Source organism: Ammospiza nelsoni, chromosome 6 (genome assembly GCF_027579445.1).
Source record: "Ammospiza nelsoni isolate bAmmNel1 chromosome 6, bAmmNel1.pri, whole genome shotgun sequence".
Classification (NCBI taxonomy): Eukaryota; Metazoa; Chordata; class Aves; order Passeriformes; family Passerellidae; genus Ammospiza; species Ammospiza nelsoni.
In genome coordinates, this window is record NC_080638.1 from 14,362,574 (window position 1) to 14,390,352 (window position 27,779).

At 41.5% G+C, this 27,779-nt stretch overlaps 1 protein-coding gene across 1 annotated transcript in view; it reads right to left on the bottom strand.

Annotated features, from left to right (window-relative positions):
* Nucleotides 1–484: 484 nt before the first annotated feature.
* The window catches only part of RRAS2 (RAS related 2), a 42,012-nt gene continuing 14,717 nt past the window's right edge, over nt 485–27,779 (bottom strand). Inside the window, exons 2-6 of the mRNA XM_059473925.1 lie at nt 11,689–11,776; nt 11,113–11,215; nt 9,609–9,717; nt 2,436–2,554; nt 485–1,961 (exon numbers count right to left, since the gene is read on the bottom strand). Of these exons, the coding sequence (XP_059329908.1) occupies nt 1,874–1,961; nt 2,436–2,554; nt 9,609–9,717; nt 11,113–11,215; nt 11,689–11,776 (507 nt within the window). The 3' untranslated portion in view covers nt 485–1,873. The remainder of the gene's footprint in view (nt 1,962–2,435; nt 2,555–9,608; nt 9,718–11,112; nt 11,216–11,688; nt 11,777–27,779) is intronic.

A 27,779-nucleotide genomic window follows, 5' to 3' on the forward strand; every position in this document is an offset into this window, starting at 1 on the left:
TCAACCAATAAATCCAGCAGGGAGGGGAAGCTCCCCACTCTCTCAAAACTGCATTACACAAGCTAATCTAAATTACATTTAAAAAAAATTAAATTCCTCTGCAATGCCTGGCAGGAGTTTGAATCCAAGGTTTAATGCCTTGCTGCTGTAAAGGTACCTGGAACTTGTTTCAGCCCTGTTTTCTCAGGAGACACTTCCAGATTTATGGCAGAGCACCTGACAGTGAGCACAGCCTGAAAACACAAGGATTGTTTACTGGACCACTGACTACACATTTCAAGCCAAAGCAAACATCAGCTTTTGTCATCTATAATGGTTTAAGCTGAAATGTTTCTTGAAAGTAAAGTTTCTTTCCTTCCAAGCTTGAGGCAAATGCTGTTGCAGGTATGTATTGCTCTTCCCCAGCCAGGTTCCATGACTCCCTTTTCCCCCCTATCCCCCCAAAAATGCAGCTTTTGGAAGAGATTCAGAAAGAGGCAGTGTGTTTACCCCCCGAAAATGGTTAGATCATCTTTAATTCTAGCACCTGAAGTTATACAAGGGTTTGCTTAATCAAGTTTCAAAGAACTGTTGGACACATTCAGTTAAGGTGACAACTGTGCAATACCACTCAGTATTTCAATATCAGGGACCATACTCTTGAATTGTTTAAACACAATCCACAGAACTCAAAATTAAACAACCATCCACAGTTTAACTAAACAATCAGTTAAAAGTCTTACAGTTTAATAATTCACATAATGGTCAGTCTTTAGTAAGGGATACTGAAATTCATTAAAACACAACACTAGATTTTACTCTATAGGTGTGCTGGGCAGGCACGTAATTGGCCATTCTTGGGTATAACCGGGAGAGTAAGGAGAAATTTACCACAGTTTGGCAAATCCCACATTTTGTCAGTTAAAAGTGAACTGTGAGAATTAAATACTCATCTTTACATATACACAAGTTATGCTGTGAAAGCATATTTGCTTACAAACATATAAAAATACTTGTTAACTAGTTTGATAAGAAAATAATGTATAAAAGTATATAGCAAAAACATTTAATCATCTCTGACAATGGAAAGATCAAATTCATTTTTATATCACATGAAACAAAAACAGCTACAATTTTAGTTTTCCTTAATCCCTTACCCAGAAATACAAAGGAAGACACAATTTGTTTTCAAACATAATGTGAAATTTCTTAATAAGCTGAAATGCCTCAATCCAGAATGAGCTCAGGTATTTGGCCATATCCTAATAGTAGTAGTAATCATCCTGTAGCTGTTCTGGATTCAAAAAATAAATACAGTAGAATGTTTTGGCCACCGAAATAAAACTGCAGCATAAATGAGAGATGAAAATTTTTGCTGACAATGAAATTCAGTGTAGGTTTCTTAAGGCTAGCTGAATACTCAAGTCTAATTTAACTGAGGGCAGAAACAAACAAACAAAAAAAAGCCAATCCACCCCTTTTTTAAAAAGTATTCTCTATACCCCAATATAGGTCTCTGTAATAGCTAATGAAATGTCAGAAGTAAAAATAAATTAATTCACAAGAGACAACTTATGCATGACTTCAACACCTCGTTCTACATGGTTTTGTTTCATCTCCTTTGCGAATAAAACTCCACAAGGTGCAAGCTCAGAAGGGACAGAAGGAAGGAACTGTGGTATTAGAGAAGCAGCCTTAGTGTTTTGGTTTGAAGTCTGCCCCAGGATGACCGAGTCTTCTTCAAGAACTATTCTGCCAGCTTCTTGGACTAAGGCTATTCTGGTGACCACTTTTAGGACATGCACATATAAGGCTAGACCAATACCAGAAGTGATGTAAAATGATGGAAAGAAAAAATATGATCTGGCAGTTGATAGCTTGGTTCTTGGGATTCTCAGAAAATAACACAATGGCAGCCTTTCTTGTCTTTTTCTTTCCGTGTTGGCTCTGGTGAAGGAGGGCACTCTTGTTCCTGAAATTTCCTGGAAACAGGTATTTCAAATTAAATTCATAGAATGATTTTCAGGTAAATAAACACAACTACTGTATTCCAACACTTTCTTTTTATACTTTCATAGGGAATGCACTTCCTTTTTATACTCAAATTACTGATAAAGTAAGTAATAGTTTTTGAGTTCACATTCTAGGATTGTTTTTTTTAAGAAACTAAATTTTTTACAGAAGGCCAGTCTGAGATGCAGTTTATCATATTTACTGACTGAGTGACCAATAAAATCCAAAGATTAAAACAACAAAATTATCATTCAAATATATATTAAATTAATGTAAGCATTTTTCCTAATGCACCTGAGTGTTTTATAATGGAGATTATTGGCTAAAGCTTAAAGGTAACAGCAGGCAGAATCCTCCCAGCAATTTCCCACTGCATTTCAACACCTTTGCTGCAGCTATCCATTAATACATGGACATGAATTATCAGGTCTCAATTACCATACCTTATAACTCTGACAAGTTCATGAAAAGCTTGGTCTACATTCATTCTGATTTTTGCTGAGGCTTCCATGTACATTACTTTAAGTTGCCGTGCCAGCTGCTGGCCTTCCTCGAGTGTCACCTGCAACAGACAGCAGTCATTAAGCACTAGGGTTCTGCAAGCAGCTTTGTGCCACTACACTCTGCATCTTAAGGCATGTTAGGGATCCAGCTCCCTCAAAAAATAATGGTTATTTGGGCACAGCTTTCACCTTGCCCACGTTACACAGCTGGGAAACAGTTTTTTTTAAGGAAGTTTCTGCAATAGACAAAGACTGACTTTCCAAGAAATCCCCCTCACTCCGGGTGCCTCCAGTTCTGCATAAGACCAAGTTTTCTTCCCCAGGCAGACATTAGTCCCTTGCTCCTCCTCAAAGCAAGTGCTTCAGTCAGCATCTGCTGGATTACTAACAGAATTCTGAATATTATTACTAAATTCACCTTTCATTGTCCCAGCTAAATCCAGAGAAACAAACAAACAAAAATCAGACTACTCTTAAAACAACTGCTTTAACTTCTAAGTCTTTTTTTAAAATAATTTAAAAAAGATCTATTAATGACATAGCAAAACACAGCCAGTTTTAAACATAGCTTAGATTATCAGAGTTCTAAAAATCCATGAGGCCTTCAAGCAATTCAGAAATACTAAAGAAACCCTGGTTACATAATGACTCCTTGAGACAACAGTGGAAAAGGAGATGAACAGGAAACAATGAGCCTTGTGAAAAGTTGGTACAAATTTAAAGTGATGAGGCAGAAGGCAGGAGGGCAGTGGACCATTCTAGGAAGGAGGAATAAGTCAGGCACAAGGCAAAACCAAAGGAGACCACAGTGTATTTTTGGATGAGGTGGAAAGCAGTGAGGTCAGAGAACAGAGGCCACCCTGAGTGGTGCAAGGCTCCAAAGGGAAGGTCACCCCCAGGGCCAGGGAGGAAAGGGCAGCTCTCAGTGACAAAAGGAAGTACAACAGATCTTGCCAAGACAATGCCTCATGAAGAAATGTCAAAGATTACACTGCTGTCACAGAAAAACATTAAACCAGCACGTAGATGACTGATACAAGAACAAAAAAAAAGGAGGGTTTATTTTAAAATTAGTTCTGAAAAGGAACTCAGAGTATTCATTAGATTAAGCAGCTGCACAGAAATGGAAATAGATGGGAATAGAAAAGTAGTGGCAGCATGACCACAGTGCATGGTCTAGAAGTACTTTTCAGCTTGCAAAATAGTTTCTTAACAGCTTCACAGTGGTTTAAGAGCCTCCATGCATGGCATCTCCACATGGTTGATTTCTCTGTCCTTAGCATCCCACTGGCACCATATCCATACACCTCCTGCTGAAATCAAGGCTGCTCCCAGTAAACCCTGGGAAGCTCTACAAAATGCTCCCAGCACCCTGTGCCATTAGCTGGAGTAATCCAGGATGCATCTGCTGATCTCAAACACTCACAGCAACTCTGCACTCATTTCAGTGTTATCACCACCAGCTGAAGCCAAAAAAGAAACCCTCAGGACCAACTCAGCCCCAAATCAACCACTGGAGCTGCCTTTTTAACTGCAGGGCACTCAAGGAGAACTGGAAGACCTGGAACTGCAGTCCTCTACTACTGTTTGAAAACTGAAAAATAATGAAAACTCCTGTTCCCCCAGCCAGAACTGGGAAAGCCAGAATTCCACTTCAGCTCTCCACTCTGACCTCTGATGTTGAAATATTCCAATTGCAAAGCTTATGAAGGCTGCACTTGGACAAATATTTGGCACTTCAATGACTGTAGAATCTCCTGAAGTTTGCACCAGTGCTTCCAGAGCCTTCTGCACATCACTACCTCAGACTAATAAGTTATATCTATAACAGTTCTACCAAAATTAACTCTTTTTACTTTTCTTCATCCCTGCATAGTTTACTGCAGCCCCAGAAAGTGAGAGGCTGAAGTTCAACAAAAATAAATAATTGGCAAGGAATGTTTAATTCTGAGGAGACGCTGAACTCAATCTTTAAACACGTTTAAAGAATTTGTTGTACCTAAAGAACTTTACAGGTACAAGTCAAACTAACACTAATGAAGTTAAGCTACACTTCCACAATATCCTGTATCTAAAACACTATAAATACACTGAAGTTCTTGTTGTATTTACTAGAATATCTGTAACTGTTAAATTCCAAAATAATTTTTTTTCCAGACTCACAAGTATATTGTCAAGTTACTGGTGGTAAATTTTGGTGACCTCAAAAGTCAGTTTAAAACAATATTTAGTTTGGAAACACTATGGAAACGTGTGCAGTGCCCAAGATGTTAATTAGAGGCCAGAACATACCAGTTCCATCTTCAAAGCTGAGGGAAATGTAAGTACAAACATAGAAATACTTGTAAATAAAAACATGAATTTTTCTATTTTTGTTGTCCCTTCTTGAGTACGACAACCCTGTAGCACAACAAGTTTTCCAGGATGTGTGATGGGACAGCTTATTTAACACCACCACCAAAATAAAAACTAAATCCTTTTTCTTCAAAGACGACTGGATGTTATTTTGACAGAGTTAAAGAGAGCCACAGATTTGATGGCAGTGATTGTGTGTACATCTGTGTGTGTTGGTTCTGCAGTTTTACTGAGCTTAAGGCTGAATGCAAATGAGAACCACCCATAATGCTCACCCTTTTGCTATAGGATATTTCACTGTTTGTTTCTGGATATCACTCATTCTCCCTGTTCTGACAGTTAGTAAAAGTTTCTCAAATGAAAACTCATTACAGAAGATGTGAGCCAGTCAGACATGGAAAAGTTTATTCCCCACCTCCCTAAACTAACATTCTTCTTCTGAAACAGTTTCCATTTGAGTATCTGCACAATAATCCTGTGAACATAGGTCCTCCTCTCTTCACTATTCTGTCTGGTATCTGTCAGAAATACATTAATTTCTGAAGTTTTCATGCTTTCCTCCACCTAAATCAACTCTACAAGGCTGCCTAACCTAACACTGCACCTGTGTTTTGCCTGGACACTTACACAAGACTAAAGGACACACCACACAGGTAACAATTAAATGTTTCCTCAAGTTTGAGAGAAATCCATTTCTACCACTCTATGGTCACCCTACACTGCTCCCAACACAAAAACACTGTCCATTTCTGCCAAGACTTCCATCACTCCTGAAGAGTGCACCTGTCATCCCAATTGTCCTACAGGGATAATTCACTGTCCCCTAACTCCAGTTTGTCCACACTCTCCTGTCAAAGCTACAATTTGTCTGTGGGCACAGAGCTGTCCCTGGACATAGTCCCAACATCTACCACTGCAAGTAGTTATTGTCACACTTTCATACAAGAAAGAGATGGTTAAGAGTTAAGTCAGATGGATCTCTCTTTCTCTTCTTGCTTAAAAGGTAACAGAGGTGATCTCAGCTCTAGGTCATTGTGTTAGTTCAGTCATGATATAAAAGCAAGAACTGGCATTTAATGAAACCCAAGCACTTTCCTGTTGCAACTTGGATTTTCCTTGAAATCCTGCCATCTGGGGAATGATCAGACTTGACCCAGTTTAAGCTAGCAGTTATCTACAGAAAGTCAGACATATCCTGCACTGGCAAGTCTACTCCTCCACCACTAGTGGTTATTATTAAAACATCTGGTGCTCTACTGAATTATCTTACAGTAGAAACATCCAGTGTTGAGTTCTAAGGAATTAACCCATTTAACAGAAAGACTGCTACACAGCATTTACTTTAGGAAAGAGCAGTGAAGAGATGGTGCTTCAATTCTGGTTTCAGAGTCAGCAATTTGTGACTGGGGAATTCGGAAACACTGGCAGCCTCACTGCTTATCATACATTCTAAAGATTAATGCTTCCTTGTCCTCTAAAGACTCACTTTTCTTTGTCAATGTAACCCATGGAGATTGAGAGATGAAAATCACAAGAAAGCTGCTTAACTCTATTTATCTATACAATTATTACCATGACAAATTGCCATTTCAAACTTGCTCTTTCACGTCCCTCCCAAAACCACTTGTGAGTTGGTCTCTGGTTTATAAAGCCCCACTAATTTGCACCACACCTTTGGTGAGCCCCAACAATTCATCAAGATCATACCATTGTTTGTGCACTTCTGCTGTACAACCCAGTTCATGTATTTCCTGAGAAACAGTTGCCACCACACGAGCATGATTAGCTATGCATCATTAGCCTCCAGATTTATGGTGTCACAACGACAGTACTCTGTACTCTGCTCAACCTCAACACATATTTACTTGGATAAAGGTGTGGCCAGACCCTTGAGACAGCCAGAACTCTTCCACATGTTTAACTCCTTTGGGTTCTGGGAAGATTGGTTGTTGAGTATTATCTGCTGATCCAAACACACACTAAATTACTTTAACTGGGTTTAAGTCTTTCAGAGATTGCATGTGTTTCACTGGTCTGCCTCCTGCCTTTAGGAAAAAGCAGGCAGATGCCCAGTACAAGCAGTTTTGCCCTAAAAACTGATACCCAGCTTCCTGACTTTCTAGAAATGTTACCTTAATGAAAAGTGTACAGTTGGGATTAAACAAGAGAGAAAAAAAACAGATAAGTAAAAGATAAGCATGGCCTAGCAGGTTTTTGGTGGTGCCCAATGGGGCCTGACACATCAGCAGGCAAAGTGTAAAAATGCAGAGGACTTGCCCTTATCACACTTCTGCCCACAAGTTACAGCCTGGGGCTGCCCCACACTCCCCACTGAGCCAGCACTCCCAGCCAAGGGGAGGGAGCACTCTCTCCTTTGACCCCACTGCTCCCAGCACAGCTCCCTGCCAGGAAACCTGCAGCCACAGCAGGGTGACTTTGCTTGTCAGGCTGAAGTTTTCCTCACTTTTGGACTGGTTGTTTTAGCTGGTGGCAGGACTGGTTGACAAGTTTTCAGGCAGATGAACAAGCTGGTGCCCCTCAGAGAGTGCAACACCCAGCTGATAACATCTCCCTGCTGGCTGCTGCAAAGGGCGAGGTCTCACTGCTCCCCCAGCCCAGCTCCTGCCTGCTCTGCCCCAAGCCACAGTCCCACCCCTTCCCATGCTACCAGCACTGGCACTCCAATCTTGCTGCAAGCTCATTTAGCTCACACAGCTCCCAGGAAGCCATTCCTGCTCCTCCCCATCCAGAGAGATGATTCAACTCTAAAAGTGCTTCAAGTGAGATCTGGGAAAGAATGGGAATGTGAAGTCAAGTGGGAGGGGAGCCTCTCCCTTGTGGGGTCCAATTATGTCAGCTCAGCATCCCACAATCATTCCTTCACACTGACTGAAGCCCAAGTGAAACACACCATATGATGGGGAAGGGGCAGGGAAGAGTTAAGAACATGTAGTAGCTGTTTAAGCAAACCCAGAAAAGTTTTCTCTGCTATATCTGCCTAAGCCCTAGCTTGTGATGGCAGTGACAAGTCCACCAATTGGTATATAAATGGTGAGTGAGAGCAACAAAAAATAATGCCCATCAGCATTTAATCAATTAAGGTAATTAATATAGCCATATAAAGCAAAAGGAGATTTTGGAGCCATATATTGTTATAAGCAGCAAAATTGCAAAGTTAGGCAATTCAGAAAAAGCTGCTCTAAGCCTGAATGTGTTCCAGCCCATCTCCACCTGAAAAAGCAGCTTGGAACAGGGCAGAGGGAGCAGCAGAACAGGAGACAGGCACCTCTCTGCCTTTAAGGGAGAAACAGAGGCAGTGTAATTAATTACATGAGGAGGGTGGAGGAGAGAGCAAAGTTCACAGCTGTTGCTAGAAATGGATGTCCAGGGTTACCAGCTACAATTGCAGGGATCCTGAGAGCTGAGGCTGAGAGCCACGATATTATTTCCCTCCCAAAGCATCTGGGGGTTTCTCCTTCAGCAATTACAATTAGCAGAATAGTTTAGTTTCACCTCCATAATTTCAATGCCAACATTTGTGCAGGAGATGAAGTACAGATGTTCCAGGACCTGCAAGGTTAAATCTAGGGATTTTGATGAGGGCATGATGGTAAGTGAAGAATGAAATGTCCCTGTCTCAGGGACAGACTGTTCTCTGAATGTGTGAGTACTCAAAGTTATTTCAGAGGAATTTGTGAGCTACTTCTGTGAAAACTTCTTTCGATGCAGCATCTTTCAGCATAGCATTTAATTTAGTCATGATCTTTCTACACAGCTTCTGGGATGAAGAGGCTGTGACAGCCAAGGGACCATATTCAACAGGAAATTTTCTGTACTGTAATTGCAATACAGAATTGCACAAACTAAGTCACTGAGCTCTTTAAACCGTGGGGGTTTTTCCTTGTGAAACTCTTAGAACAATTACAGCAATTTTTACTTTTTTCTCAGAAAATTATGTGTTGCCACCAAGCTTTCAATGTCCTCTAACTGTCTCAAGAAAAAAATATTAAGCTTCTCAAATTAGTTGCTGAAGAAAATACAAGTTTGACATCCTCCTTTCCTGCTGCTATAGTAAGATTATTTTCATTTCAGCCCAAATTAGGTTGATTCATTAAAAATCAACAGCAACTAAGAAAAATATATTTGAAAGTCCTTTAAATAATTCTAAATTAAATATTTTAAGTAGTCTTGTGACTAGAGGTGAGGTTGAAAACTATTGGTTTCAAAACTTTAGGTACATAAATGCAACAGAAATTGTGTTGAAGTACTTCCAACTTTTAAAGCTTTAAGTCACTTCTGCAGAAGATGAGTGGACAAAGAGAAAACAGTGACTAACCACTAATTTATACATAACAGCAGTGAAAGGTAAAAGCAAGAGCATTGAAGGCTAAGGATGGCTGGAGTTAGTGCTGGAATGCACTCTGCTGGCACAGTGCAGTGTGAGTAACAGAACTGAAGAATTAGACACGTTCATGCCTGAGTAATCAAGTCATGACAGCAAGCTCTCAGCTCTGTGAATAGACTTGGTCTCCACATAACCCCACTGAGTCAGACAGAAGATGTGCTGGGTATGGAATGCCATCATGCTCCTAAGGTTCTTCAAGTACAGAAACTGAGTGGAGTTTCTTGCATTGGAATTAGTTTGCATGATAGGACTTTTTCCATTTGTTTGTTCCCATTCTGGAAGGAAGTTTAATTTTGGGGGAAAACTGAATTTTCTGGAAGAAAGTGAGCAGTAACTAAGAGCAAGTGAATTACCTGTCTTTGGTGGTCCAGATCTGCTTTATTACCAATGAGAATCATTGGAAACTCATCGCGATCTTTCACTCTAAGAATCTGTCGCTGAAACTTGTAGATTTCTTCAAAGCTGTGAAAGAACACAAGCAGAGCATCAGTGCACTAATTCACAGATTCTCAGGTTCTGAAAAAGTTCAGAAATTATGAGTCATATACTGGGACTTGCCCTGCCATGACACACAAGCACAGACAGCTGCAGGCACTCCAGAGTCACAGCATGACCAGTTAGAGAACCATCCAACACTCAAACCAAAAAAATCCCCAAGTGAGCAGTGTCCTCTGCACTGGGCTGAGGTGGGGCTGCAGGGTGAGCAAAACACTGACTGTGTCTCAGTCCATAGGGACCCAGGGCCAGCGTGCTGCAGAGAGTCAAGCAACCACAGTCCATTCTACAAATACTGACCCTGGAGTTCTGCTCCATCTAGAATATTCAAACCACAGCATAGAGACCCTGGTGATCAATATCAGCTGGCAACCTCCACAGCTACTTATAAGAATTTTGGGGGAAGCTATCAAAGCTGGAAAGCCTTGTTTTGTCAAGGACAGAAAAATGGCAGGGCTAAACAAGCAGAAGGCTTTCCAGTTACCAACTAAGTTAAACCAGGTACTGATGCTTTTCAAGCATAAGGAATATTCCAGCAGTGTTTAAAGCAAGGTGAGCAGAGCAGAAAACTTCTTCCAGGATGGTATGCTAAACAAGATAATTCTGGCCTAAGCAAGGATTTTTGGAGAATGAATAATTCAGTGATTTAATGAATGAATGAAAATACAGTGATTTAACTGTAAACACTGTTAAAGCCACATCACTACATAAGGACCTTCAGCACAGACATTTGCAGATAATCACATACTCTTTGTAGCCTTCCAGACATATAGCCTGAAGGTATTTACACCTAATTTGCCAGCTAAAGTTTAAAAGCAAGATGATCACCAGTAAAAAAGTCACATTGAAAAGAACCAGGTGCCAGAAGGGATGTATGTCACTAAGCACAGCTCTCCATCAGCTTCTAAGAAGATGTTTCATCTGCATTCTGCAGTTATTCAGTCAATGCATGGGGAAAGCAGAGGGACCTCTGCCTGCAAAAGAGTGCAGGCACATACCCTAAACCCACTCAGAAACCCAGGGTCAGCTACTTGATGCTGCACATGGCACAGGGATATTCCTAAGGACTGACTGAATACCAGACACTCCCAGGAAAATGGTATTCTGGACTGTAATAAAGTTCTTGAACAGAGCTGTCCTCTTTTTTTTTGTATGCTTTCAAGTCATCTATTGAAAAAAATAAGACGCTTTCACAAAATGATTGGTTCAAAATTGTTCTTCAGTGCTGAAGGAGCATCACATCTTGCACCTAAAAATGAACACATGCTTAATGTTTTGTTTGAGATAATTTCAGTTAAGGATCATGTGCAATTTAAGAATAATTAAAACTTGTTTGTTTTAATTACTTGACCTCAGGCTTACCTTCCTCTATCTGTGACTGAGAAAACAAGCAGAAAACCTTCCCCTGTCCTCATGTACTGCTCACGCATGGCTCCGAATTCTTCTTGTCCTGCTGTATCCAGAACTGAACACAAGCAAAAATATGGATTATTACATTTCATGTTCTGACAGACTGAAAAAAAAGTTATTCCTGATAAGATATTGTGAAAGTCTGTCCTGTGCATCATAGCCAAGCAGAAACCACTTTTGGCAGATACTACTGGATATTTTTCCAATATTCCCAACAAGTTTTTGCACTGACTGAACAATTCAAGACCTACCAAACAAACTGAACAACAAAACACCTGAGGACTTCTGCTAATTTCTGACCATCTGAAACAGATGGAAAATGCTCAGAGATACATGAGGATGAGGGTTGTTGGTTTATTCATAAAGAAACCACCAACATGCAAGAATTGCAATTTTTAAAGCAAAGCATTTCTATTGCACTTGGGAGAGGCAGCACAGAGGTGTGTTTTCCATGTCACCCAGGTAACTCCTAGGAATCAAAACAATTCCCAATCCTAGTTTTGTGGGCACTGTGGGCGGGATACTTACTGTCCAAGCGCGCGGCTCTGTCGTCGATCACGCATTGCTTGGTGTAGGAGTCCTCAATGGTCGGGTCATAATCCGTAACAAAGTAGGACTGCAGAGAAGAAAACAGGTTTGTGGCTTAGACAAGCACAGGACACTCACAGAGGGAGATGCTAAAACTGGACACTTGGCAGCATGAGGAATAAGTGAGTGTGTTTATCCATGTACAACCATTTGGTTCTTCATCCAAAGATATCCAGGAATGGTTTTCCTATTCCTAGTAAATGCTCATAAATTGTAGGGATTACTAGCAGGGTCACTGAGTTAACTGGATTCCTACAGCCTTTCCAACATTTTGTAGACATTACTGGTAACTCCTACGATTTCTCAGAAATCCTTAGAAATTTTCAGTTTCTATGGACTTCTAAGGTCTCTTGTAATTTCTGTGAACTTCTGGTAGGGTTTAGAAGTTCTTTGACATTCTCAAGTTTACAGGACTTCCTCTCCCCATCCCAGAGCCAGAGATTTCTAGGAAGTGCCAGGACTTTCTCAGCTGTTCCTACAATTCCCCAGCAGTTCTAGAACAATGTCTAGCAACAGTTCCTCACAGCACAAGTAGCACTTAGTTTGCTAGCTGAAAGAAGTTTGGTGGAACATCCTGGGTTCCCAGGATTTCTCTCCTGGTTTAAATGACTTTAAGCACTCACAGCCCCCAGACAGACAACCCCTGAAAGCAGAATTAGCCATGAAATGCCTGTGCCACCCATGGTCTAAGTACAAGGCTCCACCAGACCCTGCCAGGCTGTTGCTCATCACCCACACTGTAGAGCAAAGCACATTCTGGTACATTTCTCTAGAGACTGGGTGATCTGGTACTGAATACTGGGTTAACAACACCATCAGAAGGCAAGTTTAGAATTCAAAGGATGAAGTTTTAGCTTGCATGCAGTCATAGTAAAGTTAACTTCACCTAAAACTGAAGGAATCACATTAGCATAACAAATCTAAACCCTGATCAAATTCCTTCCCATCTATGTTCCCAGCAGGCACTCAGTGCACAATTTGTGCAGAACTGCAGGTGTACCATGTGTACATTATTGAGTTCTGTAAACCAGGAAGGAATTAGGAACATTTTGACACTACATATTGGCTCCTAGGATGAAAAAAAAAAAGAAGGGGACTTTGCTGAAGCACCTTTCCAACCACACAAACCTAAAGACACTGGTCTTCTCAACTTACTGAAATCAAGTTAACAGATGTCACAGTTGGGAAAAGAAAAAAAAAAAAGAGGGGGAAAAAAAAAGAACTGAAATCACAGCACTAGCCCACTAACCTTCTCCAGACACACCACTGGCAGTGCAGAACACAGTTAAAACTCTGTTCCTTGCAGATCATTTACGTGGCTGTTTTTGCCCGTGTCCAGTCCAGGTGAGGAGCTGCTCATGAGGACAGCCTGCAGGACACTGTCCTGGCTGCACCCAGCTGAGCCCAGCACTGGGAAATGGCCATGCCAGGCTCCTGGCTCAGCAGCATTCAGGACAGGGGTTCCCCAGCAGAGCTCCTGGGCTGAGCTGCAGCTCCCTTGCTGGGAGAAGCACATCCCCAGCTGTGGGTGCTGTGTATAACCTGGGCTCATCACCACAGCCACCATGCAGCTGGCTGCAGGAGGAGTTTGTACAGGCTGCTGTTGATCTGTTCCTTCAGAGCTGGCACCACACTAAAAATCTGCTGCCCCCAGAGCAGAGGCCCTGAGAGCTCCTTTGCATTTCAGGCAGACAGCAGTGTCCTCTCAGGATACACCTACACAGCAGCCACAGCTGCTCTGCACTGATGCACCCAGGCTAAACAGTCACCCTGCTGCAACCCCACCCACACCAAGCAAAACAAAAAAACCCTCCAACAAACCCTCTACCACTAAAAAATTCCAGTAAACCAACAGGCATGGGATCCTAAATGCAACACACAGCCGAAGTGCCCATCTATAGGCAGCAGAACACTCACCTCAGAACAAGAAGCTCAACTCATCCCTTTACCTTGCTTCCCTTTAAGATTTAAAGAGGAGAAAATTCAGCCTTCAAAAGTGTACTCTATCATTCCTTTTGCCTGTGTCCATGACTCAAAACCTGTTATCCAGGAGCTTAGGAAGAGACTTTGAGGAATGAATTTACACAAACTCAATTCTTCTGTGGCCTTTAACAAACCTTAAAGGATGGATGAGAAACTGCGGTGAACATACAAATGTATAAATAAAATAATTTACAGAATCTGACTTTAAAGGGATGATCACAAGGAAGGGAATTTAAATCCTCTGTTTCACTAAGGAAACAATGTGATATTGATAAAAAGCATTAGGTGACTAAACCATGGAAAATAAAGCACTCTGAAATTACTCCAGCTTCAGCTTTTATTCCTCCATCCTGCAGAATTCAAAGTTACTGTTTAAACCTTTACATCTACAAAATGATAAAGGATAGCAGCTTTTATTTAAAAGGGAGATTTTGGAATCAATTTATTTTTCTCTAATGAATCAGTGTTAGTAGAACATCTAAAGCAGCAAGTTTATATCCAGCAAGGGCAGTATTTTTCACCAAGAGAGTTCAGAAAAAGAAAGCCATAATGATCTCAGATGGATTCTTCTTATTTTCCTCATTATCTGTCCAAGGGCCAACAACTACAGCATGTTCTGTAATCTGCAGGGCATTTCTGTGATTCCCTCCACCCTTTTTAGTTTGTTTTTTTTTTTTTTAATTTAATTTAAAAAACCTGACTATATACAAAGCAAGAGTGCAAGACTAGGTACAGAGACATGGAACATGGTTCCTCCCTCAAAAAGGGAAACAAGATTAAGTCATCCTGATCCAGCATCAGCCACATGTCAAATTCAGAACGAGCAGATGCCACAGATCCTCCATGTAACAATTGCTCTTACAAGTATTTTCTTCCCTCCCATGGAGCTGGCACAGCCAAATCTGCTGTCACAGCCACTATGGGAGAGCTTTGCAAAGCAATTAGTGCTGAGGTTTAGCTCCAGGCACTGGGCAAGGCTTATGTGCCTCAAACAGCTGCTGGTTTTGAAGGAGCCTTCCTTCCCAAATTGCACTGGGACTATGTGCAGCAGGACACACAAACACCACAGCTCGCAGGCTTTATCCAGCTTTGGTTGATCTACAAAAAATAGATGTAGCAGACACAGTATTTATCAATTTGAGCAGAAATGGACCCTCCTCCTGCTGCTCAGGCAGTGTTTAAAGAATTAAGGCATGGCAGATATGCTGAAACATTCCATGAGGCCATCCCTTCACTCCTGAATGCTGTCTGGGCAAGGTGCCTGCTCACCCAGCAAGCCCAAGACCCTACACCAGCACAAATAACTCTGCTGAGGTCAAGGAGTTTGTGGCACAACTGCCTAAAAGCCCAACAGGAGCCCAGTCACAGCAGACACAAACCACTGACAGCCTACTGGCTTCAAAGTGATGCCAAGCCCCGAGAAATCAGAGGAGCCAGCACACGCAGAGTGCTGGAATAGCCAGGCCTGCCTAGTGCTGGGTGTTTATGAGAGCTGTCAGTGCAAGCCCTGACACCTCAGGGCAGCCACCCTGCCAGGCCACAGCAGCTCCAGAAGCAGAGCAGGAGCTGGGATGGGAGCTGGCATGGAACATGGGGCATGGCTCTCTAGGGTGGCCCCACACAGCCCAGGGTGTCAGATCCCCTCCTCTAGGACTCATTGAGCTCCTCTGACAAATCCAAGGAGCCACAACTCATTCAGCTGGCTCCACTGCAGCTGGCCACTGCCTGCAGGAAATAATTAGAAGCAGTTAAATTTCTTCTAAGGAGATAGTAACTTGAACATGCTCTCCTGTTACACCACTCCCTTAATCACCAGCAAAATCAAAGTTCTTTCCACCCATCTCCTAGAAGGGAAACGAGAAGCTGAGCCCAGTACTCTCATCAACCATTCAATTCACCCAGAATATTATGCAACAGGTTTTCTAGGTTTTCTCTTTCTATGACTGCTGAGGCAATCAAACCCAGAGATGGGAAAGCTGGGAAAGCCTGCTGCCAAGGGCTTTTGTAAAGGGGGAAAAAAACAAAAGAGCATAAAAATACCCAATCCCACACCACCTACATCACTTAGAGCTGGGGAACCCACCACTAAAATCCCTTATGTACACATTTGTCATCTTAAAATGCATTTCAAACGATCTCCTGACCTTCACAGGAGTTTCTACTCACAGTGCATGGAAACAGTGACACTACACAGAATACTGCTCCAGCAGTCTTTGCTTAAGGCAATAGCAATCCCTAAATCAGTGTTTCAATCACTCAAGTATTTTGGTAAGATATGAAAACCTGCTCTTAAGTTTATCCTCTTCCTCCATTTATTTGTTTCCTTTAGTACACATAGAGAAATTCCTCCATTAGCTGACAAGCTTGGAGTCCCACTCCATAAATTAATAAAAATGACTAAGTAAAGACACCTTTGATGGAAAACCTCAATGCAAATTCATGGCTCTTATGCCACTTTTCATAAAGTAATTAACAGTGCACAAAATGAAAAGTAAGGAGATAACTTTCTTTTGCACTTTGTGTTTTAGGGTGGGGAGAAGTAGGATGCTGTTGACAGGAAGCTGCCTCCCTAAGCTGCAGAACATTCCCCCCTTTCTCTTTACACCAGGCTGGAAGGGCATGCAATGAAAGGCAGCCCAGCACAGTGAGAGCACACCACCACTGTGAGTGAGTTAAAGGAGAGGTACATGCCAAAATATATATTCACCCTTGCTGTCTCTATAATCTCCATCTGTATTTACTAAACATACACATAATGTTTCAAAGAGCCACTGGTTGCTTATTTAAATTTTTTCCACATGTTTTAAGTTTTTGGTTCAAACCCAGCAAAGGCAAGGAAATAGAAGGGTTTCCACCCTCCAGCTACAGTTACAGACCAGCTCTGGATTTAAATAAGCATCTGCAATTTGAGCATTGCAAACAGCCCAAAAATCCTCCCTAGCTATAATTTTTATGCTAGGACTTAAAACAAACATGTGTAGCATCCACCAACACCAAAGCTTCGACTTCAGACTTGAATAAATTACCAAATACCTGGAATGTAAGATCCCAAGACATTCCTGTGCTGTGCTCCTTGACAGAGTATTTCTTCTGGCAGTCTCTCCTTTGCCTGCCTTTTACACTATCATCTCTTCTCTAGGTTTTACCTCATTTCTCCTGCATTTCACCAAGAATATGCCTGCTCCTGAGCCACTCAACCATTGTGAAGCCCAGTTCACTCCCTGCACTGCCAGGTCTTCACCATGGGCATATAACACACAGTTGTATGTAGCAGTACCAGGTACAGCCCCATCACACACCACACTGATCACATCAGAAATATTTAACCCAGAAAGACAGACACCTAAGCTCTCTTCATTTAAATAAGTATTTCCAGCATTCATTCCAAGCCATAGACAAAGCCAGTGTCAGAGGTTAAGACCAGAGCTCCACTGCCATGGCCAAAAGTGGACACCTTTCTCTTTGAGGTACTTGGCTACACCATAAAAGTCTTCCCAGACCATGAATTAAGATCTAAATGACTGATTGCATAACTCAGTTTGCAACTTCCATTGTCCTTCCACCCATGACATCTGATAGCCTCTGCCATCAACTCTTCTCCCTAAGAGTGGCAGGGAAGCCAAGTCTGTACTAAAGTGACCCCAGTGACACACTGTGCCCTCCTCCAGCTGGCAAAGGAAGTGAGAGACCATTTCTAGGAGTTCTGATCTATGTTCCTGTCTCTGGAGGAGGAGGAAGCAGACAGGTTCTATGTCACCACAGGCAAGTTGCTGGAGTAACCTGTCACCTTGCCCAAGCACCGTGCTGCCCTGGTCCAGGGCTAACCTGCCCAGCAGCAGGGGCAATCAGGCAAAGCAGCAGCCCAGGGCCCCAGCACCTCAAGGGATTTAAAGAACCTCCTTTCACAGCACAAAGGAGAAGTCACTCCTTTAGACTACGTGAGTTGGCTGGCTAGAAAACAAGGAAAACATGCAGTAAAAAAACCCTGACTTCTAGAAGCAAACATAAACCCAGACTGCATTCCAGAATAAAGGAACAGACAGAGCAAAACACACGAATTTAGCATTTCACAGAGCCCCAAGCACTTGGGTCACAGCAAAACCCAAACAAACTAAGAGCACACCACTAATCAGAGAGTCTCTGACAAGCTTGTTCCAACAGCAAACACACACCTCCCCAAGAGCAGGTGCTTCACTAGGACCCACTATTTCCAGACAGGGTGAATTGGTTGGTGCTGGAAAAGCAGGAGGAGGATGCTGTTAGGGTTGATGACAGCTTTGCCACCTCTGCAAAGGTTTTGTGCAATGCTCAAACCAGTGACAGTAAAGGACTGCAGGAGGGACCCACAGCAACCCAGCAGCACTTCAAACACAAACTGCACTCAGCAGGCTTTGCTGGCATAATTTACAGAACGAGGGCAAATATTTTGCTGTTGAATGTTGGGAGAATAGGAGACCAAAGGTCTAGCCTTATCCTGATAAAGACCAGACTAAAGAAACAATGATTAGAAAACTGCCTCATGCTACAGAAGGCTAAGTGTGTCATCATCCAATCATCCCATATTCCTACAAATCTTTAAGAGGTTCTTTCTTTTAATTATACAAACAGTAAGAGCACCCATTCCTTTCTTCCAAGAAATATAAATTAAAAGATAGTCAGTGCTTGCAAGTAATCAATGATGCTTCCCTCAATTTGCACTAATTCCCAGCGCCCTAATGTGTACTGTCAGCATTGTTATGGCTGTCCAGGGAAACAGATGTCATTTGTAACTTCAATTACTGCCATTACCCAGTGATGTGAAACACTTCATGAAGTCACAAAGACAGAAGGGGATTAAGCTGAAGGAAGTTATAGTGAAAGAAAGATGACATGAGACATGTACAAGCTAAGCCCTTTGGAAATTCATACACAAGCTGAAAATTTTTATTTGTTCCTGAAAAAATAACAACACACATATATAAAATACCAAACAACACATGCTTAATCAAACATTAACAGATCTACTAAAGAAGAAAATAATAATGGAAAATGAAAAGTTGTTGTACCAGCCATGGCAGCCTCAGAGTACATCCATTAGATTACTCCCCTGCCAACATACAACTGGAAGACAGAGGAGAGTAGGATACAGAAATAAACACCTGACTTGGTTAAGTAGAGGTAAGTCTTCTCCTTAATTTTTTTTTTGTGCAATGCAAGGATTCTCAAAAGCTGTGCTTAGCCTGGAAACACTAAAAGTGTCAGTCCTATTACACATCACTCAGTGTCCATGGAGGGAGAGGGACACCTCTGTCCCTCTCCCTCCATGGACACTGAGTGAGCACACCAGAAAAAGAAAACTGCTAAGAAAACTCTGTTCAGTGCATGGGCATATTTTAGGCACATAGCTAAATATAACATGGCTCTCTTCTGTATGGGCTTTGTTCTGCTCACTACCCAGAATACCTAATAACAAAAGTGGTTTTGCATCCCTCACAGGTGTGGGGAAAGATGAGCTGGGATGGGGGGACAAGGGGGAAGGGGTATGGAAGGTAAAGTATCTTCAGTTTGAATGTGAACACATAAATCTGTCTGTGCACCTTTAATTTTTGCATTTCCTAAATGAACACTTGGATTTTGTATCCATCAGCACACTCATTTCCAATGATATTTCTCCAGATAGCTGTATGCTAGGAAATTTCAGATTTCATCCCCAGTTAAGCAGGACTGGCTTGTGTGACAGATTTAGAAACCAGATTGGTTCTGGAGCATCAACTTATTCTGCAGTCAAGTACTGGACCAACACTCAGGGATACGAAAGACTGAAATCAAACTGAATTTTGTGCACTGAAAGGGAACAATCCATCAGCTCTTACACATTTCAACATGCCTAAAAAACTGTCTGCTAATTTTTGCCCTTTCCCTAACTGCTACTTAAAATAAAGCAGCTTTACTTTCTCCAACCCCACCCTTCTTTTCTCCCTGGCACCTAAGGCATGGCTGGCAAAATAGCTTGGATTTACAGGTAGAAATCTGGAGAGTGTAACTGCTAAAGAGATAATTACAAGATCCAGTGGAAAAAAAAAATAAACCCAGCTATAGTAGATTTGCTTGGGGAACAGAAAGTGTCTTTGCCACTTTGACTAATACAGCCTTTCAGAGAATGTTCAAATCATAGAACTGAATTATTTCAATTGCAAAAAAGTGTCTTGAAAATTAACAATATTCGAGAATATTCATTCTTGAATGAATAATTCAATTATAATCATTAAAACTATTTTTCTGAAAAATTAGGTGCCCTTTTACTAACACACTGCCAAGCTTAAACACACCATCAGATGCCAGGACAGTCTCAACTTGAGGGCCTTAAATGCCTTTTCCAATCTAAAGGATTATATGATTCAAATTATGGGTGCTGGCCACATGAACATCATGTGAATACTGATGAGAGTGGGTTTTCTTTTCATATATGTTTTGCAGTGCACGTGAACATCTTTTAAAAAATTAACTTCCTTAAAAAACAGCAAATTGATACTTTTTAAAGACAGCTTCCACCTTTTAAACTCAAACTGAATCTGCACTGTGCTTAGGTCTCCTTTCAGTTCCCAGCTTACAGCTCTCCCCATGGGACAGCAGCTTGGTATGAACAGCTCACCACCCTGTGAGCATTTCCCTCCAATTTATAATTCTCCAAAACCAAACCACACCAAACACACTCACTCAGACACCTGGTCTAGGCAATATGTGCACTAAACTTTGGCCTCTCTGGTACTTCCTAGTGGTGCAGTTTTCATTGCTCAAGATCAGAGGAGGTGCACTTTCACTGTCTGAGCAGACTTCTTTGTAATGCCTTCAGTTAATGCCCTTTAATGCCAGTAAGCACCTCCAGAGTTCTTTGAAGGCAGCTCTGCAATTTCTCAAGTTGAAACACGTCTGACTGTAAAGCATATTCTATACTGCAAGCTTAGTTGAGTCTTGATTTAATTTCACTTCATTTTTGTTTCTCAGTAAATATGTGCAGGAACTATGAACACACCAGGTACTTCATCTTCCTCATCTTAACCACTTGCAATTCAAAGAATGTTAAAAACATTCACAACACACCATCTTTTAATCTAGAAAGTTTTATCAGGCTTAGATAGCTTTCAAACTAGCAGCTCACACAGGCTCTTCACTATGAACTCAAGGTTTTTCTCAAGAAAGCAGTGATTTTTTTTTAAAGTACATATCTGATTTTAGGACTGTGTATAACCAGCCTACAGCTGTAAGAGAAAAAGTAAGGCTGCTTCAAAAATCCCCTGGTGAGGCAAGTCATAGATTACTTTTTCCCTGTACACAAGAAATCATTATCAAATCAACCTCAAGATAGACAGTGTAATTAAGAGATTTTGGTTTATAAACTAAGTAACTGGAGGAGACTTAGTCAATTAAAATCTCTCTTCACTTCTGTAATTTAGATGTATCTGTACCACAGTGAGCAACAGTCTTCAGCCTAGTGGCTGCAAGGAGACCCGTGTTTAGGGCATTTCCAGCCTATTCACAAAGAAGCCACTTCATAACTCTGATCAACTTGGACTTTTCAGATTGTCTAGCTTAGGTTATGGGCATTTGGAGCCAGACAATTACATTAATTAAATTAATTAAAGTGAGAAGTTCTTCTTGCCCAACAAGCCAGTGAAACAAAGCTGCACTCCAGCAACTCTAACCCCTATTTCACATTTTAAGTACCTGAAAATGTTTCATCCCTGGGACTCCACAGCAAGCTAAAATCAGAACTTTCTGAAGTGAACACCTTTTTTATTCTGACTCCATTCATCAGAAAGAGTCAGGTAGAAAGCCTGAGGAAGGTAAATTCTCCACATTCTTCCTCTTAAAACCTTTGTTTAACATGGCGATACAATCAGGTTGACTAACCCACTAATCCCAGAGCCCACAGTTTTCTAGAATGAGTCAAGCTAGGATTAAATATTATAAGATAGTATTTCATTCCACAATTAAACTACAGCAACATCCTAGTGAAAGAGGGAGGTTTTATCATCCCCAGTCCTGACGTTCCACTGTAATTCCCTGCTGCCTTCAGGATGATCCAGAGATCAGAAAGTTCAAATTGCCACATAAAAATTATAAAAATCCCTCATCCAAATAAATACTAGCCATGCAAACCACAATAAAGGCACCTCAATAAAGTTCACATAATATACCCAAGAGACACCTTTTGACCCAACTTCAATATATTCAATTACTTTATTAATACACAATTTGCTCAAATATGTAAAGGCCAAACAGGGACTGAACCCAAAGAATGAAAGCTTCCAGAAGTTCTGATCATACCACTTATTCTGCTGGAAAACAAAAACCTTGAAATGACTCTTTCAGACCCAGTAACACATTTTATTTACACTGCCAGATCATTGTAGACATTGATAGCAATGCACTAGTTCCTGTCCTGTAGGGCTTTTTTCTATTACCAGTAAATTCCATGAAATTTTTGAACACCAGCTTGGACAATATCCAACACATTAACACTCAGATTCATTAGCAAAGTCTGGAGTGCTTTATTTTTCAAAGATTTGTTGACTGATCATTAAAAGCTAATTATTTAGGGAAAAGCTACAAAATAGCACTTCTATCTAATAAGAACTATTGCTTCAAGATAAGCACAGCTTTAACAGCTTATTTGCCCAAATTACATATTTATTCAACTCCAACCTTTTGGCCTTAGATTAGACTGTCTAGACTAATTTTGCAGACTACAGACAATTACTATTATCTTTAAGTTTGGAAAGTGTCATAATCAGAAATGTCAGGAATGCTGAAATTACAGCTGTGTAAGTGTTATTTAGCCATCTATTTTCATTAGCAAGGCTAATAATTACTAACCTTCCCCCCAGATTCTCACCCAGCTCAGTAGAACACATAGCAGTTATCCTGGAGTATGACAATCTTAAATGATAATGAAATAATTGGTTGCCTACCCATGAAATAATGGACTCCTTCAAAGTGTGTTACTCATTCAGGAGTGCAAGCATCAGAGGCTGCATGGTGCATATATTATAATGGTAAGATGTGCTGCAAAATTAATTAAAACAAAAACACACTGGGTAACTTTCCTTTAGAAAAGGGTGCCTGAACAGTTTGCAGGTGGCAAGCCATTGACAAGAAATTAATGCTAAAAACTCCAACAGCAAAACCATACTAAACACACATTAATTTGTAAAGTTTTCCACACATCACAGTGGCAGGGTATGACAGCCAGGCTGATTAACCCAAGGCCCAGTGGTCCCATGCTGCAGACCCAGCAGCTCAGTAGCCAGGGGTTTTTTGCACACCCATATCAGTAAATCACACTGTATTTTAAGATGAAAACGTGCTTTCCCCCACCTGAAAGCATTTCTCAGAAGTTTGTGACTAAGCAGCAAAACCTCAGAAAGAAGGAGAACTTGCACTGGTCAATAGGTGTTTTTTTTCCATGTGATCTGTGCTTGCAGATTTGGCTGCTCTGAGCCAGGCCAGCACACGGGCTCCCACCGGGACCAGGAGGCAGAACAAAGCACTTCACACCACTCACTCCCAAACCAGCAAAAAGCTCCACAACCCTCATGGTCCCTCTACCAAGTGAAGTTTTTCAAGAGATTCAAATTTCACCATCTGATTTTTAACCCAGACACATCAAGGAGAAGCACTTACAACCTCAGTTTGGGATTTAGAGCCAAACAACAAAAATCTTAAGGTTATTTTTATTGTGGCTCTAACCTAAGGTGTCAGGTTAATGCACCTGATTGTGAGAGTGGAAAGGAAGGAAGGGGATCTCTTCCAAGGTGGGGCAGGCTGCGTAAGCCTTTTCTCACTAGGGACAGAGTGTTCAGACCTTCTTGGCACTAAAGCCTTTGTTTTGTCCCACTGCTTGGGCACGGTGTTCAACATGTCTCATTCTGACTGATGGGAAGGAAAAGAACCCAGATTTAGCCATTGTAAACTGAACTCAGCAAAGCAATGTGGTAAGCCACTCCACCTTTGGAGCAAGATGCAGAAATCCTACCCCATGAGAGCAGGGAGATCCCAGCACAGATATTTCGGTGACAAAGGCTGACCTGAGATCAGGATGAGGTGTGATGCCTGGCAGAAAGCACAAGCGTGTTAAACAGAGGCTGGTCTCACAGATGAGGACACTACTGCTTCAGAAATAATAGTTCAAACTAATACCACTATCCTCAAAATTCCAGGTTTCTGGAAGAACAAAAGCTTAGAAATCAAATACAGGGTGGGCAAGAGCCATCAGTGCAGACTGGTGTAACTGAAACAAAGTTTCAGCTGCACAAACCACTTTGGAAAACAGCAATGCAGAGTATTTTCCATCACAGATACCAGGGGAGTACAACGCTTTCCTTTCCAGCCTAATCAGTGCTCACAGAGAAGTTTAATCTTAATGTCCTTGAAGATAGTCTCTCTCAGCACCAGCAGCAGCAGATTTCAAGATCAAAGGTTATACTCCTTCCCATCTGACAACAGCGTAATTCAGCCTGGTTTTCTCATCAAGTGGCTGGGGCACAGTACAGCACATGTGCATTGTTTACAACAGGCTGTGTAGCACTTCATTTCTGACTCTTCAGAAGCAAAGCCATGTCTACTGGAACTGCTACATTACAGGCAGACAGCTGGAGTTCTTAGAAGAAACACAAGAGGTAAAAGAGAGAGTTTTATCCTAAATATAAATAAAACCAACAAGGAAACCCAAACCAGCAGATTCATGGTTGGGAAGACAGAATTTAGGCCTCCACTCCATGTTTTGCATCAGCACCCCACAAGTCAGCACAAACATGCTGTCCTGCAGCATCTCCAGACCCTGCACCTCGGTGGCACAAAGTTACTCAGCGAGATCACTTTTAAATCAGCACATTTGCACAGTGACACACAAAGCTTATGTACAGCCCTAACATTGTCTGTGCCCCTCCTTCAGATCCACACTTGCTTATACTCAGCTGAAGAGTATCAAACAGGGCAGTACCTATTTTTCCTGAGTTATTATTTTACAGTGTGCATGAAGTCCCATCAACATCAGAACCACAGAAAAGCAAGGGGGAGATCAGAGGACACTTTCCTGGCAGAAGATGCATGGATGGCCACCCTTCTGTTCCACCAAGCAAGCTGCACACACAGGCCCACCCCAGCAGCATGGCAGACACAAAGCCAAAACATTCACAACTGGAATAGTCACTGGGGAGCTTGACAGAGAGAAGTGCTTGAGTAGCATTATCCTCCCAATTAGTCAAGACTTTAAAAGCACAATGTGACCAATATTGTCCCAACTCACATACAGGGAAATGTGCACACAGTCAAATTCCCCTAACCAGAAACTACAGAGTCAAATTCCCCTAACCAGAAACTACAGAGTGGTACCCATTGCTGATCCTGACATGAGTACAATTTCATAGCACAGAACTGGTTATAAGCACTGTCTTGCTAAATTAGCTTGTTAGTGGATCTACAGGGAAAAGGAAGAGATCCTAAAGCCCCTGTAAGCACAATTAAAATGCTCTTAAGCAGTGCCAGAATTCTCAGCCTCAGCAACTTCAGGTGTCAAAGAACTGTCAAATGGATACACATTTATGTCCTTAAATTTTATTTTAAATGCTTTTGCCCTTAGTAGTCAGTCTACGAATTTCAGCAAGCAACGATTTCCATCTAAAAAAAAACTTATTTACCAGCAAAACATGTGGTTGTACTAAAACCAACCACATTGTTTCTTCCCCTTCGCCTGTGCACCTGCGGGTGTAGTACCACACTTAGTCAGCATCAACCCACTCACAGGGCAGGGAAACACACAGAAATCTCAGAGGGAGTTTATTTTTCACTTTAAACTATCACAGACACTGCATGGAATAGAATAAGATGGAGATAACTAACATTAATTAATATATGTGGCATTGATGCTAATGTTAAGAATGTTCAAGAAAAGACTGGATAAGGCACTTTGTGCCATGGTCTAGGTAATATGGTGGTGATGAGTCAAAGACTGGACCTGATGACCTCAGAGGTCTTTTCCAGCCTGATTCTGTGATTGTTAGGTGAATATTTCACATGACTTTTTGAGCTGGAGGACCCACCCAGTTGGATGTTAATCCCGGCATTTGCACTTTTAGAGCATGCATACCTTAAAAGCAAGGATTGTTCTACCCCAGTGAGAATATAATTAACCCTAAACCACATGCTTTTACAACTAAAGCAAAAAAGCCAAACATCTGCTGTAAGGGACCATTCTCATTCCACTAAAACCCAGAGACACAGCACACTCAAGGTGCATGTTGGGAGACCTGCTCTGATGTTAAGATCTACTTCACGCCACAAACTAGTTTTACTTGCAAACACCGACTTTCACGTGTCAAAAAGCCACATCTATGATGAACCACATCAAGAAACTGCAAGCAAACATTCAGCTGAGGTGCTACACACTCAAACACCACACACAGTCAACTAATGTTTTTACACTATGGCCATTTATGGTAGCAGTAAAGAAGGCAAATGAAAGATTGGAGCAATTTCACACCGAGCACCATCACTCCCCATGCTGGAGCTGATTCTAAGTAACAGATAAACAACCATGATTTGTATCAAACACCGCCTCTACAGGCAATCCAGCCTTATTTCAGAAATTCACAGTTTGAGCTACAAGCATTTTCTAGTCACATAGACCTTAGGATAACTGAAAATCTGTTTAGTATTTTCTTCTCCAACATCCTACTTAGCAATACATTAGAGCGGGTTCCAAAATAGTTCTCTACCCATTTGTGAGTGAAGTTCCTCCAAGGGGAAGAGGAGTTTAAAGATCAAATTAAGAGCAAACACTTCCCATTCAGAAGCACATGAACTGCTGAAGGGAAACAGTTCCCAATTTCCTTCCAGAGCTGGATGCTCAGGCTGAACCTTTCTCATGAAACAATAGCATTGAAATTCCTTGTTGGAAGCACAAGTGCTCCATACACCGACCCAGCCACACCTGGACCCTCAGACAGTCAATTCCCCACTCTTGGTTCTGTCATCTAAAGCTTGTAAACACAGCTCCCTTAAATAATTGGGCAAGCAGATTAGGGCTTTAACATCAAAATGCTCTCCCTACAGTACAGCAGCAAACTCTGTAAAAACTATTAAAAGCATCTACAGAACATGATACCATCAAGAGCATGCAAACCTCCACTGGATATAGAAACTTTCTGCATCCTTTCCTTGCACTTCACCTCATACTAAAAACTCTGGGGCACCACCTATGCTGCAGGTACACAAATCCTGACAAGATGGTATCTCTAAAATGGAATCCCAAGGTTTAGCAGACCAACCATCCACAGAAAGCAAAGACCTTTGGCTGAGAGATCTTGCTCTGTGCACAAGCTTTGCTTTTTTTGCTCCCTCCCAACTAGAAGAGGACAGAAGCACCATCAGATTACACACAATACAGCTCAGCTCCATTCAGGTAAACAAACCATTTTTCTCATCCTTCTGCAAAACTGTAACTTTATGTGCTTATCTAAACAGATTTGAGCCCAGTTTTCTATCACCATTTCCTAAGAGCTAAATCTCTGGAGTCACCTGGGTAGGTCCACACAAACCTTCAAAAGTAACTCTTCAAACAAACTGCACTTGAATAGAATAAATTCTTCTCTCCCTCTCCTGCTACTCCAGTTCTGAATAAAATAATCTAGTATTTTAGGAGGCTTTCAAGATTTAAGGGAAAATAAGGAAGGTACACCACTAAAAATGCAAAGAATTTATTTTTCTCCTACAGCATATTCACACTGACCAGGTTATCATCACCACCTCATGAAGACTGGCAGACTTTGGGATTTTTAGAATGTTGAAGGTGTGAACTTAAAAACGAAGGGTTCAAATTCAGATACTTCAGTTCAGTAACAGCATATAGTCAAGATCTGCTCCGGGGGTTTCCAGCAAGGTGATTTCCCTTCTGCCCCGTGTGCACTCATTCTTACAAAGAATTTACATAAATGCTCAAATAAACTTGTTTTCTAAACTTACAGGCCAGCCTGCATGGGGCAGCCAGATCACATCATTTTTACTTCATT